The following is a 25275-nucleotide window of genomic DNA, read 5'->3' on the forward strand; positions in this document are numbered from 1 at the left end:
AACACTCGCGCTCGTGGAAGATAATGGACGGTGCTCTTCGGATCACATAATTCAGTGGAGAATTAATAGAAATGTTATTCTGTATAAAGAACATGTGAGAATAGTCTGTTCTTAAATACCAACAATAACAAGAACTTGTCATTCACTCTCTTCTCTCTTGCGGAAAAAGTCCTCAACTTCTGTGTTTTTACGCTCGTGCTCAATACAGTCTTCTGAGCTTTTAGCGCCACCGTGTCGACCTTTTGGGTAACAGCAGTTGCTCTGGCCATGTGATGTAATGCTCAAATCTTATTGGACGGCACGTGTTTTCGCTGTGCGAAACTGAAAAGATTCGTCGGAAAAAAAAAATTTGCATTTTCGGTGCGCCAATGTTCGCGATCTATGTGGAAGCATCCATAGGAATCTGTTGTTTTATTCCATCGCGTCCAAAATTCGTTAGTGTGGAAAGGCCTTTATGCGCGTCTCATGTTTATAAGAGCAAAAACTTCAGATTGGCTAGTAATGTTAGTTTGTTTGAGAGTGAAAGCAGTGTTCCTCTCATACCACTCGTGAACTCGAACGTGATGTCAACAAGTTAAATGTAGGACTATCTTTTTTTTCTTTTTCCCCACAGCCGCACGCCGGAGAACTCGTTTTGGAGCATTGATGCAGCCATCATCTTCTCCAGGTGCAAACAGGAAATAAACTGCTTTGGTCATGTGACATTTTGCACTAACCATGTGAAACTTCACATATTAAATTTTTTCCATATTTGCAGGAAGTGCACTAAAACACCTGTCAGTAAGGTTTTTAAAGCTTTAAATGAAAACCTTTTTTACTGTCACTATTGTGGCCGGTGGGATTAAATGGGTTAAATAAACAGGCTGTGACATGCAATTTTTATGACTTTTATGACCCAGCGCCAGCCCCAGAGTTGAAGCCACATTCAGTGACTGAGCAGAGCGAGGTGTTGATGTTACCGATGGGGATGTATTCCGTGACGGCGTCCGTCTCTCCGGCGCTCTGACCCGACGGCTCCGGGGACTGTCTCCTCTCCGCCGTCACCGGGATCGGCACTGCCATCTGACTCAGGTCGATGGTGTGCTGGCGAGGTTTGGCGTCGCTCTTCTCTTTCACTGAAACAGCACACAAACAAGTTAAAGGGTGAGTTCACCTAAAAATGGTCGTTCCAAACCCATAAGACTTTCGTTCATCTTCGGAACACAAATTAAGATATTTTTGATGAATTCCCGAGAGCTTTCTGACCCTCCATAGACAGCAAGGATCCTAACACGATCAAGGCTCAGGACATCGTGAAAATAGTCCATGTGATGTCAGGGGTTCAACCGTAATTTTTAAAGAAAACAAAAATATCAACTTCAACAATTCTTCTCCTCCACCCTGGTGAGTATTTTGGAGAGTATCACACACTGCAAAAAAATGATTCTCTTGGTATTTTTGTCTTGTTTTCTAGTATAAATATCTAAACATTCTTGAATCAAGATGCATTTATTGTACAAGTAAAATTATTTCAGATATTATGTCTTCAAAATTTTGTTAGTTTTTCCTTAAAACAAGCAAAAATATCTGCCAATGGGGCAAGAAAAATCATTTTGTTTAGCCTTTGAATTAAGATTATTTTTCTTACCCCATTGGCAGATATTTTTGCTTGTTTTAAGGAAAAACTAACAAAATTTAGATTGTTTTTTTTTTAGAAAACAAAACTTAATATCTTAAATCATTTTACTTGTCAAGTAAATGCCTCTTGATTCAAGAATGTTTAGATATTTATACTAGAAAACAAGACAAAAATACTAAGAATCATTTTTTTGCAGTGCATACGTAAACATTGGAGTAAAAACATGTTGTTAAATGTCGTATTTTCACATGCTTTCAGATGTAGCAGCATTTACTACACAGAGCCGTATTACACTGAGAAGCTACGCAAACAACTGTTATTATCGTAGAACGATTTCTTCAATTTTTTTGCATAGCTTGTCAGTGAACTACGGCTCTGTAGAGTAAATGCTGCCCCATCTGTAAGCAGGTGATGGAGATTTACTACTGATTACAGAACCGGCTTTACTGACAAGATGTGCTTGAATATCGCATTCGATTAATCGTGAAGCCCTATGAACTATCTTTTATTGCAGCAGGAGCGTGTCAGAGATGCTCAGATACGCACCGCTGGTCTGCTGCAGCTCCAGCAGGGCTTTGATGGTGGATGTGGCCGACTGAGACTCTCCTGTCATGTCCTGGTAAATGATGGTGGGACTCGCTTCCACAGACACCTCCTGCTCCGTCCACTCCTGCCCTCTGGAGGTGATGAGGTGCACCACCGGCAGAGCGTCTGAACACAGAGAGACAGCCTTCTTACACACTTAATCATTGAAACACAGATTTCTGATGTACAGCTGAGTTTGGATACTGAAATGTGGGCGTGGCTCTCAAAAACAAATGCAAGTGGATTGTAAGGGGCGGGGTTTAAGCAGACTAAATGACTACAGAAAATTTGCATATGTCTGTCAAAGTCAGTTGTCATCACTGGAAGATCCAGACATGGCATTTTGATGAAATATTACATGGTCAATAAATGTTTAAGGCAAAACACTACAGGTGAATAGGGTAAAATGTTCACTTATAAATATACTTTCAGCAGATTAGTCACAGTACATTAAAACAATAGCTGTGTACTACAAGTTTTCTGAAATGTTGTTTAATATGCAAATTAGGCACCATTTGATTAAATATGCATTAATTTGCATACATTTCCAGAGCACTGAATAAAGAAGGTTCATAATTCTCAAGAGGATTTTGGATTTCTCTTTTCATCACTCCATAAATCCTAAAAGAAAATATTGACGACAGACAGAAAACAAACACATTTTCACCATGTTGTAGGAGTAAAATATCGCATACATCAGTGTAAATGAACTATGAACAAATCTTCAGAATATAGAGAGGAATAAAATTGTAAAGTGTGGTGTGTGTGAGAGAACAAACTCTTTAAAGACATGGATTGGAACTGAAATCTACAGACACAAATAGATAAAGTGCAATAAAAGAAACACTTAAATATGCATTTTGGATGTTTTCTTTTCACTAGTTTGAAGGAGGAGACATGATATGGAAGCAAAACAGATCAAAAACTGATCAGTGCATGAAAACACACTGGTTTTGCCTGCAGTGTCTCACCTTAAAATGAAACGTATGCATGGATGAATTATTCAGATTAAGATCAATAACATGCATTCATTTAGAGAACAGAAAAAGTACATTTGCATTTCATGCAGACTTTAAACTTAAAGGGACATGAAAACATGAATTTTCACATTGTGTCAATCAAGTTTACACACTCATCAATCATAAAAAAATTCAGAATCTGCGTTTTCGCATCTGTAGCAAGCATTTTGATAGGAAAGAATGACGAATACGAAAAAAAAAAACCCACATATGAAAATTTCGGACTCAGTGTGCAAGGACCTTTAGAGTTTCTTTCTTCTGCTGAACACAAAAGACAAGAAGAGTGAGGTGAGACAGACGAGACGGTAGTAGATTATTTATTTTTTAAACGAAATTCTAAAGCGCCTGTTTGTCAATATTATGGATTTTGAAAAGCCTGTTGACTTTTGTTTATCTAAGGTGATATTGGAAGTTTTTTTTTTAAAACATTTGTTTCTTATTTAGACTAATTGGTTCCACGGTTTGCTGATTTTTACTTTATTTAAACTTTGTGTAATTTATTTATTTTATTTGACATCAAGGTGTATGCCGTGTATCCAAGCTTTCTTATTCGTTTTGCTAATAAACGTTCTACGTTTCTTATTTATATGGTTCCACAGTGTTTACTTATTTTCAGTTTTATATACCTATTTAAACTTTGTGTAAGTTAATTGGTTATTACAAAACTTGTTTTTAATAAACATGCATAACAAATAAACACTAATTTTTGAAAAAAGTGCCTTTTGCATTCAAAATGCATTAATAACAAGTGCAAAAGTAGCAAAACAATTAATTTAAGTGTCAGCAATAGAGGTTGACCGAAATGGGTTTTTCTCTGGCCGATGCTGATATTTAGAAATCAGGGCAGCCGATAGCCAATATATGATGCTCAAGTTTTTGGGCCAATTTTCTTTTTTCCCCTATCATCTCATAAAAGAAAGTTTGAGTTGGCCTAAATGTTTATTGCAGGGTACAAGATAGTAATAGTAGGCTAGTAGTGGTAGCCTAATTCACAGTAATAATACATGGCTCAAAATTTAAGCAACTTCTCAAAACAGTTCTGAAGCATGCTTTTGTTTATGTTTGCTGACAGACACCAGTGTTTCCCACAGACTTGCAAATGCGCATTCATTCTCTGCCAGCAGGAGGCGCTGCTGGAGCGGGAGATATAGCGGTTTAATCAAATAAGCGCACTCACAAATGCTATTACAGGACAGACGAAATGAAAATGACATCGAGCTTTTCTGGTGGGTTCTTTTCAAAGATGCATTTAAAAACACCCACGCCGCATTTTGATTTTAAAACGTGCAGTGCTCAGTTTATTCAACCAAGTAGAAGCCTTTTGGGAAATCTATTTGTGGCGGTTAGTTTTGATATTGTGATGGGGCCGCCACAAATGAATCAATGCATGGGAAACACTGGACAATGCTATAAGCCAAAAGGCCATAAAAAAAAAAAACTCATACACAGCAGTGAAGTGTCGCCCGATTACGTCAAATGCTCACTGCATGGTGTATTTTAATTTGTTTTGTTAATAAAAGTTCTATGATTTATACATAGGCAAAGTGAGTCTGACGTTGTATTTTGTTGTTGCTTGAACTCAAGCAATTGATGCCAAATTGCTGCTAATCTGAAAGTGAAAGTAAAATGCGCACAGCGCTTTTAAGCTATTTAAAAGGGAAGTAAAACGAGTAAAAGAGGGAAACCCCCCCCATGGTGATACCGGTATTACCGGTGTTTTCACACGTTGATTAACCGGTGGGAAAATTTCAACCCAAGTGGGTAAATTATGACAGAATGCGGAATTTTGGGTGCACTGTCGCTTTAAGAGAGTTGATTCTAGAATGCATTGACTCCTAAGCAGATGTGATGCATTAGTGTGCTGACCGTGAGTGCTGTCGGAGGTCACCGAGCTGCTCTCTGTATACGAGGGCGAGTCGTCCTTGAGCGCCCCCTCCTGGCCGGATCCGGCGGTGGATTCTGCACTGCGTGAGACCTGCTGCAGCGTCTCGCTGACCAGCTGACGGGCCTGTTCGCTGACCACCGCCGTCTGAAACGCCATGGGCTTGGGCTTGATCAGGACCTGCACACAACACCATCATTACAGATCATTAACAGTGCAGCGTCTGACCAATCACAATCAACTGCTACTTTGAGGTTTATTTACTTTTCTGCTTAGCAATACTGAGATTGAACTCCAGGTGAAAAACTACATGAGCCATGATTCTGTAGTGAAATCTCCACTAATCAGAGTGCAACAGAGTCTCAAATATACTGAAATATTTACTTATAAATGGATATTTTGCAATATGCATAAACTGTGTTGTTTCTATATACACAATTAACATCTTTAAACCAATAGTTGGCTTCTCCATTGTTTTTATTTAGATTGTGTCATTTGCTTTGCTTCACGTGATAGCAGTTAAGTTCACAGTTTTTTTTTGTCTTTTTGTTTGATTAATCTAATGCATGTGTGCTTCAAATCAACAGTTGGTCAATTTAGGTCATGGATTATAACTCTTTAATGAAGACTTTTTAAAATCCCACTGGAAAAATGAATGAGAAAAATACTTCTGGAACCCATGATGCTGAAGGGTTTTCTGAAACTTACCCACATTCAAATGTTGCTTAAAAAAGCCTGCATGAAGCTAGAATAAAACTATTTTTTTGTTTAAAAGCAGATGCTCTGTTCTTTCTGTTGACATATTGCATGTTTAGATATTCATAAAGCAAAATATTATAGGGGCCATGAAAGTTTTGTGAAAATGATTAACAATGCTTGCAGTGGCTAGCAACTTTTTTTCCTTTTAAAAAGCTCAAATAGTTTAAATTAATTTTATTGAAGTATTTTGTGTTTTCATTTTAATTTTAGTTAAATCTATAGTAATTTTGTAGTGTGTTTTTGTCTTAATTAGTTTTTGTATTTATTTTGTATTATGTATTTTCTTTAATATGTCTATAGACTGTTATTTTTTGTTTAGTTTGAGTCTGCTTTAATTTTACACTATACATTTATTTTGTACTATATATTTTATTATGTATTATGTTATATAGTGTTTATAAAATTTTCTCTTTTTTTTTTTTAAGTTTAGTTTTATTTAGTTTTTTTAGATTAGTTTTAGTTATTTTAGTACATCAGGTTAAACTAAAAAAATGATAAAATCTGCCATGAAATTAAATATATACACTAGTCAACTTTTGAAGTGGATCAAAACCTGTGACCACAAAACCAGTCATAAGGCTAAATGTTTTGAAACTGAGATCATGAATAAACAAGCTTTTCATTGATGTATGGTTTGTTGGACAATATTTGGCTGAGATACAACTATTTGAAAATCTGGAATCTGAGGGTGCAAAAAAAATCTAAATATTGAGAAAATCACCTTTAAAGTTGTCCAAATTAAGTTCTTAGCAATGCATATTACTAATCAAAAATTAAGTTTTGATATATTTACGGTAGGAAATTTACAAAATATCTTCATGGAACATGATCTTTACTTAATATCCTAATGATTTTTGGCATAAAAGAAAAATGGATAATTTTGACCCATACAACTGCTATTGCTACAAATATAACTGTGCTGCTTATGACTGCTTTTGTGCTCCAGGGTCACAAATGCATTCATGTCTTGGGACAACTTTGATGGAATTTTTTTGATTCACTTCAAATGTTGACTACAGTATATTTATTTAGTTTCAATTAAATTAGATTTTAATTAGCCGGCGTCTGACCTGTGTTTTGCCCTGCTGTCCGTAGACGATCTTGGTGGGGATGATTTTGGTGGACGGCTGGACGCCGGCGCCGAGGCTCTTGGGCTGCGTCACGATCATTTTGGTGATGGGCCGTGACGCGGTGATGATCGCTGGCTTGGCTCCGGGCACGGCCTGCAGCGTCTTCTCTCCCTGACACACACACACACACACACTCGTGTCATGAATCACCGCACACACATCAGCAAGTGCTAGGGTTGGGTATGGAAAACCAGTTCTGTTTTAGAACCGGTTCCAAATTTCCAAGAACCTGGTGTTCGACGTGACAATTCGATTCTGCTTAACGATTTCTGCATTGCATTTTAATGTGATTTTAAATTATTTAAGTGCAGGAACAGAAAGAACTTGCGCCTTGTTTGCATGCAGTGCACACGTCTGAAGCGTGAGCTTCAGAGAACAGCGTCTTGGTGTGGGTTTCCTCCTGCGTCCAAAACTGACTTGTTTTGTATTTAGAAAATTGTGTTCCGTGTTTGTTCGTTGTGTGGTGATATGTATTTCTTAGTAACTTTGTCCTTTACTGCCGATCTTGACCAGGACTCCCAGGTAGAAGAGCTATTGTATCACAACGGGACCTTCCTGGTTAAATAAGTAAATAAATAAATTTTAAAAAATGGTCTGTTCTCGTTCCGTGCATTTCTCTGCAGAAAAGGTTGTTCCGGGCCAGAACTGACATCTATCATATTTATCTCCCAGTGTGCAGAAAACTACGTCAGTATATCATCATATACTATCACCACAGCCGTTTTTGTCTTAGGTGAACGTAAACAGATGAGAAAGAAAACGCACGAGTACAGTATTTTCAGATCTGTGTGTGTTCGGTGTTAAAGAGACAGCAGCCTAATAAACACACTGCCTGTTATTAACGTCAATCAAACAACAAAAGAAAATCTTTAATTAACCTATATTTTATTTAATGAAAAGACAACTATGCAGTGTTTTTAAACTTTTAATTACAGTTTTAATTCAGCTGTATTTATTTATGCTATTGCTAATTGATTTGTTTGCTTGTCTTTAACACTTTAATATTTGAAATTTGTATTAGTCCAGTTGTTTTTGCTGTGGTATTTTTGTTAAAAGGATTCCTCTTGTAGGCCTCAAGTGTTCTGTTATTCAGCTGCAACAGAATGCTTTGCAAAAAGACAGAATAAATGCTTGACTTGGAATCAAAACTCGGAATCGATAAGCAGAATGGGAATTGATGACCTCACCCCGGCGTTCAGCAGCGTCGTCACCACGTTCTTCCCCGGCAGACCCTGGATGGTGGTCCCTTTGCCAGTGGTCTTCTGCACCACGATGACGTTGGGTTTGGAGGTCATGGGGATGGTGGTGATCTTGGTGGTGGTTCCTGTGAAGGCAGAGCGTTAGAATGAGATGCAGAGAGACTTTACAATCTTCTCACATTTGCAGCCAGGAAAAACATATTAATGAGATGGATAAGTGATAAGACTCTGACTATATCTGGATGGCACAGGATTTTAATGGAACTAATCCCACTGGAATATGTTCAGTTAATGGTCAGCCAGATCAGTTTTATAATGTCTGGAAGCCTTATATTAAATAACCTAGTGATTGACTATTATGTGGAAGAGTTTACCTATTCATATACCTCAAGTAAGTGCATAAGATTTAGATTTTGTATTGTACTACCTCTATGTATTTAGTGTGGTTATTCACTTCTAATTTTTTTCTTTTCCTTTTTAGTGGCCTAGGATAAATATGCTTATGTTTACTTTGCCAATTTTTTTTTTCTAATGGCTGTGGTTTATATTCATGTGTGTTCTGCTAAAGTTGGAAAATGTTCAATGAATACATTTGAGAAAAAAAAGACTGAGATGTGGGACTGTTTCCTGCTTATAACGTGCAACACTGTAAAAATCAGAAAAAGAAATATAATGGAACAAATAGGCCCTGACCCTGCAGCACAAAAGCAGTCATAAGCAGCACAGGTATATTTGTAGCAATAGCCAACAATACACTGTATGGGTCAAAATTATAATTTTTCCTTTTATGCCAAAAATCATTAGGATATTAAGTAAAGATCATGTTCCGTGAAGATATTTTGTAAATATCCTACTGTAAATATATCAAAACTTATTTTTCGATCAGTAATATGCATAACTTCATTTGGACAACTTTAAAGGTGATTTTCTCAATATTTTGATTTTTTTTGCACCCTCAGATTCCAGATTTTCAAATAGTTGTATCTCAGCCAAATATTATCCGATCCTAACAAACCATACATCAATGGAAAGCTAATTTACTCATGATGTACAAATCACAATTTCAAAAAAAAAAATCGCCCCTTATTACTGGTTTTGTGGTCACATATTTCTGACTATGGTCGATACATGATACTATGGTTCCCAGCTCTTACCCGACACCATGTTGGAGGTGAGGATCTTGCCGCCCAGCGTGGCCAGAGACTTGGGCACGACTGTGATGATGCTGCCGCTCGTGGTTTTGACGTACGTGGCTCCGGCGGGAGACGTGGCCACTCGCGCACCGATAGCGGGACTGACAGACGGCCGAGTGTACGTTGCCTGAGAGCCTAAAACACACCAGTCACCAGTTCAGCGCAGGAAACCTTCCCACCCATTCATTAACATGCATCTGCAGCGCTTAACGTTACACTTTCGTGCACAGATTGACTTAAACTGCTGATGTTTTCCTTGGTCTACCTGTTCGAGGTCTGTTACTTAGTACACCAGTGGTTTCTTTCTTCTTCAGGACATTTCCAAATGGTTGCACTGGCTATGGCCAATGTTTGTGCAATGGCTCTGATTGATTTGGTTCCATGTTGGTTCTAACTATAAATGCAGTCTGCACAGGCAAAACTCAAATCTGAAACTGAGCGCAGATATTCAGTGCTATTTATTGTTTGAATAATCAATGTAACAGGGCACACTAGGGCAACAAAACACACCTGTCAGTCACATGTTCCAATACTTTTGGTAACAAGGATTTGCAACTAAATATTAAGTCTTATGCACTTTAATCTAGTTTAAGTCAATCTGTTCCAACACTTTTGGTCACTTTTGGACTGTAACACACATGACTGAGAGGTGTGTGTGTGTACCTGTGGGAGTGGACACCAGTTTGGTGGTCATGATGGCACCGTTGCTGCTGACCACCATGATGGGGGCGGAGCTACTGCTGGGCAGCCCTGCACTGGAGGGTTTGGGTAAGATCTTACTGGGCTGCATCTGCTGCGTGATGATCTTCACTCCTGCACACACACACACACACACACACAAAATCAATGCAGGGCAATTAACTTTTATATTTTTTAACTTTTATAACTTTTAATAAAGTCTGGTTCTAAACACAAACTATCTATAATGGTTACAAGAATACATCTTAAAATATAAATAGAGGTAATACAATTAGTAGCAAGCTACATTTGAAAATGTACAAAACAGAGGTGTTAACTATAGGACCAGAAAATTCGGACCAGATTCGATTTTCTGCATTTTCGCATCCGTAGCAAGCATTTTGATAGGAAAGGATGACAAATACGAAAAAATGAAAAATGAATACGCTTTACTCATAACACTAGCGCAAGAGGAGGAAAACAGACAGTGCTCTTCAGATCACATTCAGTGGAGAATTATTAGAAATTATATTATGCATAAAGGACATGCGAGAATAAATCTGTTCTCAGATACCAATGATAACAAGAACGCATCCTCTTCTCTCTCAGAATACTCTTCTTCGGTGTTTGTTTACAACAGCAGCTGCTCCGGTCATGTGCTCTAAGCTCAAATCTGATTGGACGGCCCGTTTTGTCACAGAGCGACAGGGAAAGAAATCCTCGCTTTTTTGTGCCTGGTGTGAATAGCCCCATAGGGATCAATTGTTTCGATTCAAAAGCGTCATCGCGCCGAACATTCGCGACGAATTTTCACGTACAGTGTGAAAAGGCCTTTAGTGGTGCAGTCCTGTGCTTTATCTGCTGTCTCGTGTGCTCACCAGACTCCTGTTTGATCTGAATGGTGGGTTTGGCTCCGGCGGCGATGCTGGCACTCTGAGGAGACGGGGCCTGCAGGCCTTTAGGAGACGCGGACTGAACAGCCGTCTGCTGCGCTTTGGGAATCTGCAGGATCTGAGACGGAGAGCTGACCAGAGCCTTCGGAGACGGCAGACGAGTGGAGGCCACCTTCACCGCCGCGGAGGAGCCCCCTGAACCACACACACACATTAACATACTGAAACACACTCTCTCTCACACACACTCAGGATTTAGATGCTCTCATTAGTTACAAATGACCTGCTCTTATCATCTGATCTCTCTATTGGTGCTACTGGATCTTAGCACCGTGTTTGAAACTATCGACCACAACATTCTTCTGAATGGACTAGAAAATTATGTTGTCATTAGAGGAAGTGCATTGGCATGGTTCAAATCATACTTATCTGACCGCCATCAATTCGTGGCAGTGAATGAAGAGGTATCATACCAATCACAAGTGCAGTATGGAGTACCTCAAGGCTCAGTACTAGGACCGTTACTTTTGACACTTTACATGTTACCCTTGGGAGATATTATTAGGAAACATGGTGTTAGCTTTCACTGTTATGCTGATGATACTCAGCTCTATATTTCTTCGCGGCCCGACAAAACATACCAATTTGCAAAACTAAAGGAATGCACAGCTGATATGAAAAACTGGGTGACTAGTAATTTCTTGCTATTAAATTCTGAAAAAACAGAGGTGTTAACTATAGGACCAGAAACCTCCGCATGTAATAACCTAGAACATTATCTAACATTTGACGGTTGCTCTGTCAATTCTTCATCATCAGTTAGGAACCTAGGTGTGCTGTTTGATAGCAATCTCTCCTTCGAAAGCCACGTTTCTAGCATTTGTAAAACTGCATTTTTACATCTCAAAAATATATCTAATTAAGACCTATGCTCTCAATGTCATTTGATAATACCTAGAATATCAAAATCAACTGCGGGCGGCAGATCCCTTTCCTATTTAGCGCCCAAACTCTGGAACAATCTACCTAACACTGTTCGGGAGGCAGAAACACTGTCAGTTTAAATCTAGATTACAGACCCATCTCTTTAACCTGGCTTACACATAACACACTAACACATTTCTATTATTCAAATCCACTAAAGGATTGTTAGGCTGCATTAATTAGGTCAACCACTTGGGAACACTTCCCATAACACCCGGTTTACAGCCCTGAACGTCAGCGGAGACCATGTCAACTAGATGAGCCCCAGAGACAGATCCCCAGTGAAGACCTTGTCTCCTAGATGGCCATCGGGACAAGACCACAGGAACCAGATGAGTCCCAGGGCTCGCAAAATCGCTAGCCCGACGTCCCGGGGCTATTGTGTTTTCCAGTCGGGCTACCAAAATGCATCACCACCTGCCCGACGGGCTCCTTAAATACAGATCTCCCGCGGGTCCTTATAAACTCTTAAAGTGAGTTGTATCAAACTTAAGGCCATAAAAAGTTTTAAATGCGTTAAATGGTATAAGAAATGTCTTAATTATAATTTCTAGAGGTCTTACAGTTGGGGATGGAAAGACAAGAGTCGCGATACGGCTGGATTAAACTTCAAAAGGCAACGATGTCATTGAATAAATATGAGCGCTGCATGTTTCAAGTCAAAACGCGGCGCGGATGTCTTTATGTGAATGTATCTGAAGGCTGTAACCGACTGTCCTCAGAAACGTGTGGTTGGCATTTTAATTTCATCTAAACTATAATTCCTGATAAAGCAGCGTTTATGAGTGCGGAGCTGCTTGCGTTTCCAGGGAAACCGCAATATTTCAGCGCTCCTAAAGCGCCACCTCGTGGCAGAGAATGAATTTGCATTTCCAATAAGCCTTTCTTGCTGTTTATGGTCAGATCAATGCAAATATCAACTTTTTACGCAGCAAACACAGAGTTGTAAATGAGAAAGAAGTTAATATGCCTTCAAAAAATGTAAACAATTAAGACAGTAATATTTATACATTTTAAATTAACAATTTATATGCTTGATTTATCCCTTTTCATAAAAATGGTCTATAGCCTGAAATGCTGAAATATTTGTTTTTGTGAAAACCTGTATCTGAACTGTAAATCATGTAATTTTATGGCTCAATACTGTATGTTACCATAGACAGTGTCCAACCTCGCTCATACTGTGTTCATTTTCCTCGTGCAGCTCTTAAAATGGGTCATAAATTGCCTTAAATTTATTTTTAAAAATTCTGCAGATACCCTGTAAATAGTGAAATAAGATTCCTTCCTTCATATTTGTTGATATTTGTGTATTGAAAATATTTTTGATTTGACATTTAAACTCCTATCTGTTTTTCTATATTTAAAAAAAAAAAAAAAAGGCTTTTTTTAATTTGGGCTAGTTAAATTAATTTTCGGGCTACCAAAATCTGAAGAGTACCTGCCCGAAGGGCTACCAGGGATTTTGAAATTTTGCGAGCCCTGAGTCCTCTGCACAAACTGACTCTGCTGCAGCCTAGAATTAAACTGCTGGTTTCGTTTGGCCAGAGGAGAATGGATCACTATTTCCCTGTTTAATACTGTAAAGCTGCTTTGACACAATCTGTATTGTAAGAAGCGCTATATAAATAATGGTGACTTGACTTGACACGCACACACATACACACTCACCCTGCGCGATGGTGGACATCACCACTGAAGGTGTGGAGGACACCATGGTCGTCACAGCGACAGGACTGGGCCCCGGGGCCACGGCGGAGCCGGCTGAGATCACCATGGTCTGTTTGTGGCTGGCGGCGTTGAGCGCGGCGCTCGACACCAGCTTAGACACGGCCGCATAGTTGTGCGACTTGGACAAGATGTTTGGCACGAAGTTGGAGCTGGGAGACGTCGTCACGATTATCACCTGCAGCACAGAGTCAACTCAATGAATCATTCAAACATATGATTCAGGGATTCTTTATAGTGCTCATTTGCTCTGAAGGAACATTCAAGCATTTGTGGCTGGATTTTGATGTCATTAAGTCTCTTCTGCTCACCACTGCTGCATTTATTTGATAAAAAAATGTGAAATATTATTGCCATTTAAAACAGCTGCTTTCTATGTGAATATCTGTTAAACTGTAATTTATTTCTGTGATGTGCAGCTGTATTTTCAGCATCATTACTCCAGTCTTCAGTGTCACATGATTCTTCAGAAATCATTCAAATATGCTGATTGCTGCTCAAGAAATATTTATAATTATTATCAATGTTTGAAACAGTTGCGCTGCACAATATTTTTGTGGAAATCATGATACATTTTATTTTTCAGGATTCACAGATGAATAGAGAGTTCAAAAGAACAACATTTGTTTGAAATAGACATCTTTTGTCACGTTATACATTTCTATACTCTCAATTTTGATCAATTTAATGCATCCTTGATGAATAAAAGCATTAATAAATTAGTGAGAAATAGAAGTAGTAGCATTCTTAAATTTAAGTATTAAAAGTGAAACTTAATATAAGTATTAATTTATTTTGAAAAACCCCAAACTTTTCAACGGCTTTTATTATCCCTTGAGTAACAAAGATTGCTGTTTCATTTATGCTGTTTTTTTTTTTAATTTAATTAAAACATTTTGAATATTTAATGTACTTAAATTTCTCCCCGTCTCTCATTGGTCTGACAATGATAGCCCCGCCCCACACTTACTCCTATAAAGACATACACTCAAAAACCTCTTAAGAACAGTTTTTCTCTGAATATTACTCGTCAGCTCTTGGTCTGTGGTACGCTGGTATGGACGTTTGTTATTTGTTTAATTTTATTTATTTTTTTTGGTGGGGTGTTGGAAATATATACACTGCTGTTCAAACGTTTGGGATCAGTAAGGTCTCTAATGTTTTTTTAAATAAGTTTCTTATCTATTTGACCAAAAATACAGAAGAAATATTTTAATTTTGTGAAATATTATTGCAATTTAAAAAAAGTTTTCCAAACTTTAAAATATAATTTATTCCTGTGACGCAGCTGAATTTTCAGCATCATTACTCCAGTCTTCAGTGTCACATGATCTTCAGAAATCATTCTAATATGCTGATTTATAATCAATGTTGGAAACAGTTGTGCCGTTTAATATTTTTCGGGACTTGTGATACGTTTTCAGGATTCTTTGATAAATAAAAAGTTAAAAAGAACAGTGTTTATTCAATATATAAATGTTGTGTTACAGTATACACTACTATTCAAAAGTCTGGAGTCAGTCATTTTATTACATTTTTTTAAGAAATTAATACTTTTATTCAGCAGGGATGGATAAAAAGTGATAGCAAGCGACTAATATTGTAGAAACTATTTATATTTTGAATAAATACTGTTCTTTTTAACTTTTTATTCATCAAAGACTCAAAGAAAAAAGTATTACAGGTTCCAAAAAAAATATTAAGTAGCAAATCAGCATATTAGAATGATTTCTGAAGATCATGTGACACTGAAGACTGGAGTAATGTTGCTGAAAATACAGCTTTGATCACAGAAATAAATTATATTTTAAAGTATATTAAAATAGGAAACCACTATTAGAAATTGCAATAATATTTCACCTCAAATGAATTCAGCCTTGATAAGCAGAAAAAAAGAGACATAAAAATCAGGAAAGGAAAGCAGCGCAGGATTGTGGGAACGTGACGGGAAGGAAGTGCGCCTGACCTTCTGCGTGGTGCTGTTGGTGGTCTGGGTGGAGGGTTTGGTGAAGGTGATCTTCACCGGTGACATGTGCGGTGGCAGCGAGTTGGCGATGCTCTGCATCAGGTTGCTCATCTTGGGGCTGCCGCTGACCGGAACCGTGATGGTTTTGGAAATGGGCGTGGCCACTTTAGGCACCTCCTTCAGCAGCACGGGGGAGGAGCTAGACGAGTTGGTTCTCCGCCTCTTACGAGGTTTCTCGTCCTCATCGGAGCAGCTCACGCCTGACAGACACAACGAGACGTCACACAGCTTTAATACAGTATTAAACAGGGAAATAGTGTTCCGTTCTTGTCTGGCCTGTTTACTATTATAAAGCTGCTCTGACGCAATCTGCATCGTTAAGAGATCGCGATCTCGATTCAAACACCCACGTGATCTTATTTCTAAATAACAGCGATTCGCTTGTCTATTAAACCTTTGAATAAATCATACCGAAACATTCAGATCTGCGCTTGCGCTGCCGCTGACAGAGAGAGCAGACAGTTAGCATGCACTCTTTTCAACTACACAGTATTATTTCTGTCTTACAGTCATTTATATTATCACAGAAATACTGGGATGAAAGTTTATAGTTCAGATATAAACACTGATGTCTATGAAGGTGATCAAAATAGAGCAAGTCATCTTTTGAAAATAACTGGTGCTTCAAATAACCTTTGTGTCGACTGCATAGTTTCTCCACTAGGTGGCGACAAGTGACTGTTAAAAATGTATATCATTCGTTCAAGAGATTCGTTCAAAAATGCTGATTCATCCAGTAATGAAACAAGTGAAGTATTAAAAACGGTCAATTTTAAATAAACTGTCCTCATTTGTAAGTTGCTTTGGATAAAAGTGTCTGCTTAAATGACTAAATGTAAATGTAAGTATTTATGAGTGAGTCACTGAATCATTCATTCAAACCACTTTTCATAATTTTAATATTAAAAAATTGTTGTATTACATATATTACGTTTTAAATACATATATATTAAAATGTTTAATAATTCATTCAAATTACATTAAACACTTTTAAATAGACCTCAGCAATTAATATTTTGTCACATATTATTTTGTTTAGTTCAGAATCGAGGGAGAATCATGATCTCTTTTTGAGACAAAAGAAATCGTCATTCTCAAATATGTGACCCTGGACCACAAAATCAGGCATTAGGGTAAATTTTGGGAAATTGAGATTTATAGATCATCTGAATAAATAAGCTTTCCATTGATGTATGGTTTGTTAGGATCGGACAATATTTGGCTGAGATACAACTATTTGAAAATCTGGAATCTGAGGGTGCAAAAAAATCTAAATATTGAGAAAATCACCTTTAAAGTTGTTCAAATGAAGTTCTTAGCAATGCATATTACTAATCAAAAATTAAGCTTTGATATATGTACAGTAGGAAATTTATAAAATATCTACATGGAACATGATCTTTACTTTAATGATTTTTGGCATAAAAGAAAAAAGGATAATTTTGACCCATACAATGTATTGTTGGCTATTGCTACAAATATACCCGTGCTGCTTATGTTTTGTGGTCGAGGTTCACAGTTATCCAGAATCGTGCAGCTCTAGAGGAGAGCATGACGTGTGTGTGTGTGTGTGTGAGACGTACTCTTGACGTAGACCGTACTCCCGCTGGGCAGCACCACCACGTTTGAGGCAGGGCTGGCGGGTCGAGGGGATTTGATGACCGCTGCTGCGCTGCTGCTGCTGGGAGCCGATGCGCTGGGTGGAGTGGAGGTGGTGCTGGTGTATGAATAACACACCACCACTGCAACACACACACACACACACAGTGAGGAACACACTTCCTGTCTCTGAGAGTGTGTATTATATTAACCACAAAACAAAGATTACACACACACAAATAGGGCTGTCAAATTTTGCACTTAAATATTATCAATATTTGAATTACATTCGAATTTAAAAGGCATACACTACCGGACAAATTTTTTAGAACAGTAAGATTTTTAATGTTTTTTAAAGAATTCTCTTCTGCTCATCAAGCCTGCATTTATTTGATCCGAAGTACAGAAAAAAAAACAGTAAAATTTTGAAATATTTTTACTATTTAAAATAACTGTTTTCTATTTGAATATATTTTCAAATGTAATTTATTTCTGTGATGCAAAGCTGAATTTTCAGCATCGTTACTCCAGTCTTCAGTGTCACATGATCCTTCAGAAATCATTCTAATATGCTGATTTGCTGCTCGAGAAACGTTTATTATTATATAGACGTGAATTTACATTTCCTTCAGCCTGAGCTGTATTCATTTCACTTTTACATTTGTACAAGAAGAGCTTTTTATATTAAAAACAAACAAGCAAGCCCTGCCCAGATTAACTCAAATGTAACGTTATTAGTTACTTTTTAGGGAGTAACGCAACATTGTAATGCATTACTTTTAAAAGTAACTTCCCCCAACACTGCCCAGCCCTAATAATTACTGTAGTACAGTAGCATCACTTGTACCTTCTTTGTTGGCGGTTTCGGCGGGCAGGAGCAGCGAGGAGTTCTGGTGCGCCGTGGCGTTGGCCATCGCATTGGCCATCACAGTGAAGGCCGTCTGAGGAACCAGTCTGGGCATGAGAGGAACCAGCCGACGGCCCTCGATGGACCACTCCGATGAGCTGTTGGGCCCCGACATGCTGCAGAACATACCAGCATTACTCCAGCTGCAGTTCACTAAAGCACTAGAGCGGTCACATCTGACTAGAGCGGGTGCGACTCACTGATACGCGATGGTGGTCAGGCGCTCATCATTCACGGCTCTGCGCACCTCCGCTCGATGGCGCTCCGTCGAGATACTGACAGAACATACCACACACACTCATCATCCTCAATATCACTGCAAAACAACACACTAACAGCTATTACACACACTACCAGTCAAAGGTTTTTGAACAGTAAGACTTTTAATGTTTCTTAAAGAATTCTCTTCTGCTCAGCAAGCCTGCATTTATTTGATGCAACAGCAGTAATATTTTGAAATATTTTTACTATCTAAAATTTCTATTTGAATATATTTTAAAATGTAATTCCTGTGATTTCAAAGCTGAATTTTCAGCATCATTACTCCAGTCACATCATCCTTCTGAAATCATTCTACTTCATTATTATTATCAATATTTAAACCAGTTGAGTACATTTTTTTCAAGTTTCTTTGATGAATTGAAAGATCCAAAGATCAGCATTTATCTGAAATAAAAAGCTTTTGTAACATTATACACTACTATACCATTCAAAAGCTTGGCGTCAGTATAATTATGGGAAAGAAATTATAGAAATTAATGCTTTTATTTAGCAAGGATGCTTTAAATTGATCAAAGGTGATGATAAAGACATTTATAATGTTACAAAAGGTTTCTATTTCAGATAAATGCTGTTCTTCTGAACTTTCTATTCATGAAAGAAACCTGAAAAATTCTACTCAGCTGTTTTCAACATAATAATAAATGTTTTTTGATCATGTTTTGAAGGATCATGCGACTCTGAAGACTGCAGTAATGATGCTGAAAATTCAGCTTTGATCACAGAAATAAATTACATGTTAAAATATAAAACAGTTATTTTAAATAGTAAAAATATTTTACGTTACAGTTTTTGCTGTACTTTGGATCAAATAAATGCAGACTTGGTGAGCAGAAGAGACTTCTTTAAAAAATATTAAAAATCTTACTGTTCAAGAACTTTTTTGACTGGTAGTGTACAATCACATAAAGCCATATATATTAATATCAGATCTGACTGATGGTTTATATTGTCTGCAAATGTAAACAAGTGTTCAGCTTTAAACTACGGAAGCCCATTTCTGCCACTGAATAAAAAACAAAAAAGGTAATTGCAAGTTCTGACTTTTTTTGTCAGAATCTATGATTTCTGACTTTACAACTCAAAGGCAAGTTTATATTACACAATTCAGAAAAAATGAGTCATAATTGCAAGAAATAATTTTTTTTTTTTTTTTGGTTTTTAACAGGCCTCCATACTAAACTGCTCAATGTGACTAGAAAACATTGAGATATCAGAGACACTGCAGTTATGATGAAATGAAAGTTGACCATTGCTTCTGTATTGTGAAAAGTGAAAGTGAGTGTATACGGATGACGAGTGTGACACCTCAGCACTCGAGTGAGTTCTCCGAGCAGCTCCTTCTTGTCTTTGGTGAGATCTCCTTGAGCGCGCAGAGCGCTGATCACGCCGGCGTACGCTTCCAGCTCTGAACACACAAACACACGACAAGCGTGAGCTCACCATCGGCACACACGACAGCACAGCTGGCTACACGCTTCAGAGAGTCTCACCCAGTTTGCGCAGGATTCGCTTGCACTCATCTCTGCTGAGGTCGAGCAGCGTGGGCCAAACCACCGGCATGCTGCCCGCCAACGGCTTCTCCTGCTGAATCATCAACTACACACACACACACACACACTGTATATAATACAACACTTTACAGGAATAGTTCACCCAAAAATGAAAACGTGCTCACCCTCAGATCATCCAAGATGTAGGTGAGTTTGTTTCTTCATCAGGTTTGTAGAAATGTGTCTCTGCATCAGTGTCTCAGCGATGGATGCTCTGCAGTGAATGGGTGCCGTCAGAATGAGAGTCTATAAAAACTGAGTCTATAAGAAGCGTTATTATGGATTATAGACTCGTATTTGAGTTAAAAAGCGTCTTAATGCTGGATTTGTCTCAGCTTTTGTCTTCTCCAGATGTTAACTGATGGACTGGAGTGGTGTGGATTATTGTGATGTTTTTATCAGACTCTCATTCTGACGGCACCCATTCACTGCAGAGCATCCATCGCTGAGACACTGATGCAGAGACACATTTCTACAAACCTGATGAAGAAACAAACTCATCCTAATCTCGGACGATCTGAGGATGAGCACGTTTTCAGCAGATTAAAATTTTTTCTGAACTATTCTATTAAACACACTCACCTCTGACAGACGCGTCTGATGCTGCAAACTCTCTCTGAATCTCTAAGAGCCAATGATCTTCAAGAAATCCTTCAGAGGGAAGCATCATCACAGACATTTAAGATAAACATGAAGGAATTTTAATGGTTCAGAACATGAACACACATTTGAGATGAATAAACAAAACGGACACGCCTACTCAAACCATTTATGTAAACTACTATGCAAAAAGATACACTGTATCTGACGTCACGCGAGTATATTATATAAGCCCGCCAACATTTGCACATCAAAGCCCGTTCAGCCGCTCGCCCCGCCCACTCCTGCATAAAACATGAGCTCGTTCCAGGTGTTTTGATTGACATTCTGCCAGTTTAAAAAGCTAATTACTGATGCGATCAGCTGAGATCTGTGTGTTTATTCCGTTTTAATATGAATGAGTGCTAAATATGATCAGGAGCCTGTTTCATAATACAAGTTTACCAAATAAACCAGGCTTATTTCAGTTAGTCCGACTTATTTTGAACTAAATCAACTGACAGTAAGTCAGACTAACTGAAATAACCCTGTCTTATTAGGTAAACTTGTTTGCTGACTTTCACATATGATGGAGTGGAATCAAAACAATCGCGATAAGCGCTCAGTTTGATCGGAGTATTTCACCAGACAGCAGAATAACAGACATGTTTATCAGAAACACGGGTGTTTAATAACTACTAACGCTTGTGAAGTGCTGCTTTCCTGTCGCGAGTTTTTATTGTCAGTGTGTTGTGTGCAGAAGGTTAGCTTTAGCCTTTAGCCTGTCTGGAGTTTCACTCACCACACACACAAACACACACCCGAGCCGCTGCGTTCACCGTGTGTGTGTGTGATCACAGCTGATCACCAGTAAAGACATCGCTGTGTAATTTCTAAAGTCAGCTGTGCGTTTAATTCTGCACTTACCTTCAGTTCTGCACAGTCCTTCAGCTCCGCCATGTTTATCCGACGCCAAAACACTGGGGAAGCGCTCACAGCTGCCCGCGGGAAAAGCCCGAGACAACACAAGAAAACACCAAAACTAAATAACTGGAAAGGGATTATAGGGGTTGACAGTTGCTAATACGTTTGATCGCGAATTAAAGTAATGTTAGTCAGTAGAAAATAAACATTTGAACGCGTCTGAATCTGATCAGGCACTGTGTGGGGCAGCTCTCGGAAGAAGCCCGTCGTCATTGTTGACATTCTTTTGTGCGCTGGAGAGACGCGCGTTATTTTTTGTGTTTATTATGCACTTCGTCAAATTTAGTGGCAAATTTAGTTTTTTTTATTTTTATTTAGTTTTTGTTTGGTATTTCCCCCCTTATATGAATGCTATTTTTGTCGTGCTAATAAAACACAATGGTTTCTTCCACGAATTAAAGCCATAACATTAAATGTCGCGTGAACTGCAAAAATTAATATCTTTGGTATTTTATGTCTTGTTTTCCAGTACAAATATCTAAACATCTGTAAATCTGGAGATGCAGAATAAACGTATGAAATCTTAGAAAACTTAATTAAATAAGCAAACAAGAATATCTAGGAATGAAAACTCGTTTTCAAGTTGATTTTCCTGAGCTCTTGTTATAATCATAAACTCACGTGACTTCATTTTGATAATTTTCTCAGAGAAAATTGAACTTCGCAGAAACTCTTGATTAAAACTGAATAATTCCCAGCAACATAAGACACACGACTATAAAAACCTAAAAACAAATGTCTTTATTTACATTAAATACACATCAAGACAGTTTAAATCAAATATTATTCCTCACCCACACAAATTAAAGCCCATCTCAGTTTATTGGGTTTATACTCAAACTTTCCATGTGATGCTTCAGTAATAAGATTTCAATAGCATGATAATCACAATCACATCTCCAACACTGTCAACAGGTGAAGCTAAACTAACCACAACCATCACTGCAGATTAAAATGATGAAAGCATCATCAGAAAATCATGGCACACTGCAGTATATCAACACAATTCTTCACAGAAACTCGACGTGCATCACTTTTTAAAGTCAAAAACTGTAAAATGTGACATTCAGCTCGTATGTTTACAAGTCAAGATGACAAAAACATAGGAATAACACATTTATGTACAAAGTTTAATTTATATAAATTCATAAGAACATTATTTTCTCAACAAAAAAACAACCCACAATAATAAAGACCAGTGGAAAAATACAAAACCAGTGAATTTAAAACAATCGTTGCCACAACAATCTCTGATCCCTTTATTCCTCTGCGATAATCATCTGAAATCAGTATTATATTTCTGATTTAAATTAAGCCTTGATTGTAGTGTGACTGTAAACTAAATATGTGACCCTGCAGCACAAAAGCAGTCATAAGCAGCACAGGTATATTTGTAGCAATAGCCAACAATACATTGTATGACTCAAAATTATCCATTTTTCTTTTATGCCAAAAATCATTAGGATATTAAGTAAAGATCATGTTGCATGAAGATATTTTGTGAATTTCTTACCGTAAATATATCAAAACTTCATTTTTGATTAGTAATATGCATTGCTAAGAACTTCATTTGAACAACTTTAAAGGAGATTTTCTCAATATTTAGATTTTTTTGCACCCTCAGATTCCAGATTTTCAAATAGTTGTATCTCAGAGAAATATTGTCCGATCCTAACAAACCATACATCAATGGAAAGCTTATTTATTCAGCTTTCAGGCGATGTATAAATCTCAATTTCACAAAATTTACCCTCATGACTGGTTTTGTGGACCAGGTCACGTATTTATCATCAGTGCTGCTCACATTTTCAACCCCAAATCAAACAGGTTTGATTTTTAAAGCATTATAATCAGCGCTGATCTCTCTGTGATCGGGAGCGACGCTGGGCTCTGAACATCTAGACACCGGCGGCCGTCACAGGAATGAACTTCTGCGCCTGATTGGCCCCGATTTCCGCCACATACAGCGCCGCGGTCTTCAGATCCAGATCCACCAGGTGCGGTTTGACGTCCTCGGCCAGCTGGATGCTGCTGATCACCTGACACTGACCGATGATGCCGACGGGCGGAGCCTCCAGCAGCGTCACCTGATTGGTGTTTAACTGAGCCACCACCATGTACTTCTGATCTGGTGTGAGTCTGCGGGTCACAAACTCACATTATTACAGCTCAAACAACTGCAATGCGGCCTGCGGAAGGCAGGGGTTTAACATACCTGACGGAGTAAGGTGCATCCTCTTTAAAACAGCTGCCCCACGAGCCCAGCCAATCACCCGTCACCGAGTTAAACACCTGGATACGCTTGTTCCCCCTGTCTGCAACCCACACCTGAACACACAGGAACACCAGAGGAGGAATACAGAACGGTTAACACTGCGTCAGTCAACTACATTCACAACCCACCTGACTGCTATAATGCTGTCAAACAGGTTCTTAAAAGGAAAAGTTCACCCAAAAATTAAATCTGCTGAAAACACATATTCGTGTCAAACACATTTACACAGACCCTCTGGTAGCTGTCGACCGCCACGCTGTGAGGGATGTAGAACTGAGCGAGTCCCTGTCCTTTCTCTCCGTGCATCCACAACACCTGCAGATCTGACACACAAACCAATGCATGCATTCACTCATCTGTGCATGAACATTTTCACATACAAACCCTGATTTTGTATTAAAATGTATTCTATATTTAAGAAATGTAAGAGCAACTGATAAAATTACTTGCATATTTTTTTTTTATTGTGGGCATGTTTTGTGCAAATTATGCATCATTCATTACAATACTACAAATTCATTAACATTAGATTAGAACGAGGTTAAAAACTAATTCATGCGTGTATGCACCAGAATTATTATAGTTAACTAAAACAAATAATAAAATAAAATATACATTTTTTTATATTATTATAAAATTTATATTTTGATTATTTTAAATTTGTAATTAATTTAATTTTATGTAAAGCACTTTGAATTACCATTGTGTATTAAATGTGCTATATAAATAAACTTGCCTTGTCTCGCCTTATTTTATATTATTTCAATTAGTTGCCAGGGCAACATTTCACTTTCTCATTAAGTTGATGCACTAAAATAACTAAAATGGAAAAAATAAAATAAATAAAAATAAATAGAAATTATATAAAAATTAATAAAATTATCCAAAAACGCACAACAACATTAAAACATTTCCTAAAATTATAGTAAAATAGAGACTGTAAATTTAAACTATAATACCTTGATGATACTAAAATAACGCTGATACACACATACTGTCAGTTAAGCAGAAATTTTTCATGAGAAGTAAATGTGTGTAGAAATGTGAGATAATGAGATAAAATCAGCATAAAACCACACCTCTGGAGAGTTTGATCAGCCGGTTGTTCATGCCGCCGTCTCCGTCCACTATGTAGATTTCTCCAGAGCTGTGGACGAATATTTCAGCCGGCTGGTCGAACTGCAGCGGACTGAGAGAAGATCCGGCTTTCCCAGGAGATCCCAGAACCTGCAGCAGCTTCCCTGATGGAGAATACTGCTTCACTGTGTGTCCGTACGACCCTGAAACACACGTCACACACACACACACAGCCACGTTACTCACACGTCACACACGTTTGTTTTTGTGAAAAGTGGGGACATCCCATAGGCGTAATGGTTTTTATACTGTACAGACTGTATGTGCT

General features: G+C 38.0%; 2 protein-coding genes across 4 annotated transcripts in view; both read right to left on the reverse strand.

The window, feature by feature from the left end:
• Window positions 1–21709, reverse strand: part of emsy (EMSY transcriptional repressor, BRCA2 interacting) — a 38195-nt gene extending 16486 nt beyond the window's left edge. The window contains exons 1-17 of one of the 3 annotated variants that reach the window (XM_058788402.1): window positions 21539–21707; window positions 20615–20683; window positions 19973–20078; window positions 19788–19887; window positions 18401–18475; window positions 18141–18316; window positions 17278–17436; window positions 15635–15894; window positions 13612–13846; window positions 10942–11151; window positions 10049–10198; window positions 9347–9520; window positions 8181–8317; window positions 6934–7104; window positions 5089–5284; window positions 2165–2329; window positions 960–1115 (exon numbers count right to left, since the gene is read on the reverse strand). In XM_058788402.1, the coding sequence (XP_058644385.1) occupies window positions 960–1115; window positions 2165–2329; window positions 5089–5284; window positions 6934–7104; window positions 8181–8317; window positions 9347–9520; window positions 10049–10198; window positions 10942–11151; window positions 13612–13846; window positions 15635–15894; window positions 17278–17436; window positions 18141–18316; window positions 18401–18475; window positions 19788–19887; window positions 19973–20075 (2467 nt within the window). In that variant the 5' untranslated portion in view covers window positions 20076–20078; window positions 20615–20683; window positions 21539–21707. Of the gene's footprint in view, window positions 1–959; window positions 1116–2164; window positions 2330–5088; window positions 5285–6933; window positions 7105–8180; window positions 8318–9346; window positions 9521–10048; window positions 10199–10941; window positions 11152–13611; window positions 13847–15634; window positions 15895–17277; window positions 17437–18140; window positions 18317–18400; window positions 18476–19787; window positions 19888–19972; window positions 20079–20614; window positions 20684–21538 lie in introns of all 3 variants that reach the window. The other 2 variants (XM_058788404.1, XM_058788403.1) reach the window with 2 other exon arrangements.
• Window positions 21710–22313: 604 nt separating this feature from the next.
• The window catches only part of LOC131548277 (NHL repeat-containing protein 3-like), a 4873-nt gene continuing 1911 nt past the window's right edge, over window positions 22314–25275 (reverse strand). The window contains exons 4-7 of the mRNA XM_058789455.1: window positions 24950–25150; window positions 24102–24193; window positions 23811–23923; window positions 22314–23734 (exon numbers count right to left, since the gene is read on the reverse strand). Of these exons, the coding sequence (XP_058645438.1) occupies window positions 23494–23734; window positions 23811–23923; window positions 24102–24193; window positions 24950–25150 (647 nt within the window). The 3' untranslated portion in view covers window positions 22314–23493. The remainder of the gene's footprint in view (window positions 23735–23810; window positions 23924–24101; window positions 24194–24949; window positions 25151–25275) is intronic.

The sequence above is a fragment of the Onychostoma macrolepis genome, chromosome 10 (genome assembly GCF_012432095.1).
Source record: "Onychostoma macrolepis isolate SWU-2019 chromosome 10, ASM1243209v1, whole genome shotgun sequence".
Classification (NCBI taxonomy): domain Eukaryota; kingdom Metazoa; phylum Chordata; class Actinopteri; order Cypriniformes; family Cyprinidae; genus Onychostoma; species Onychostoma macrolepis.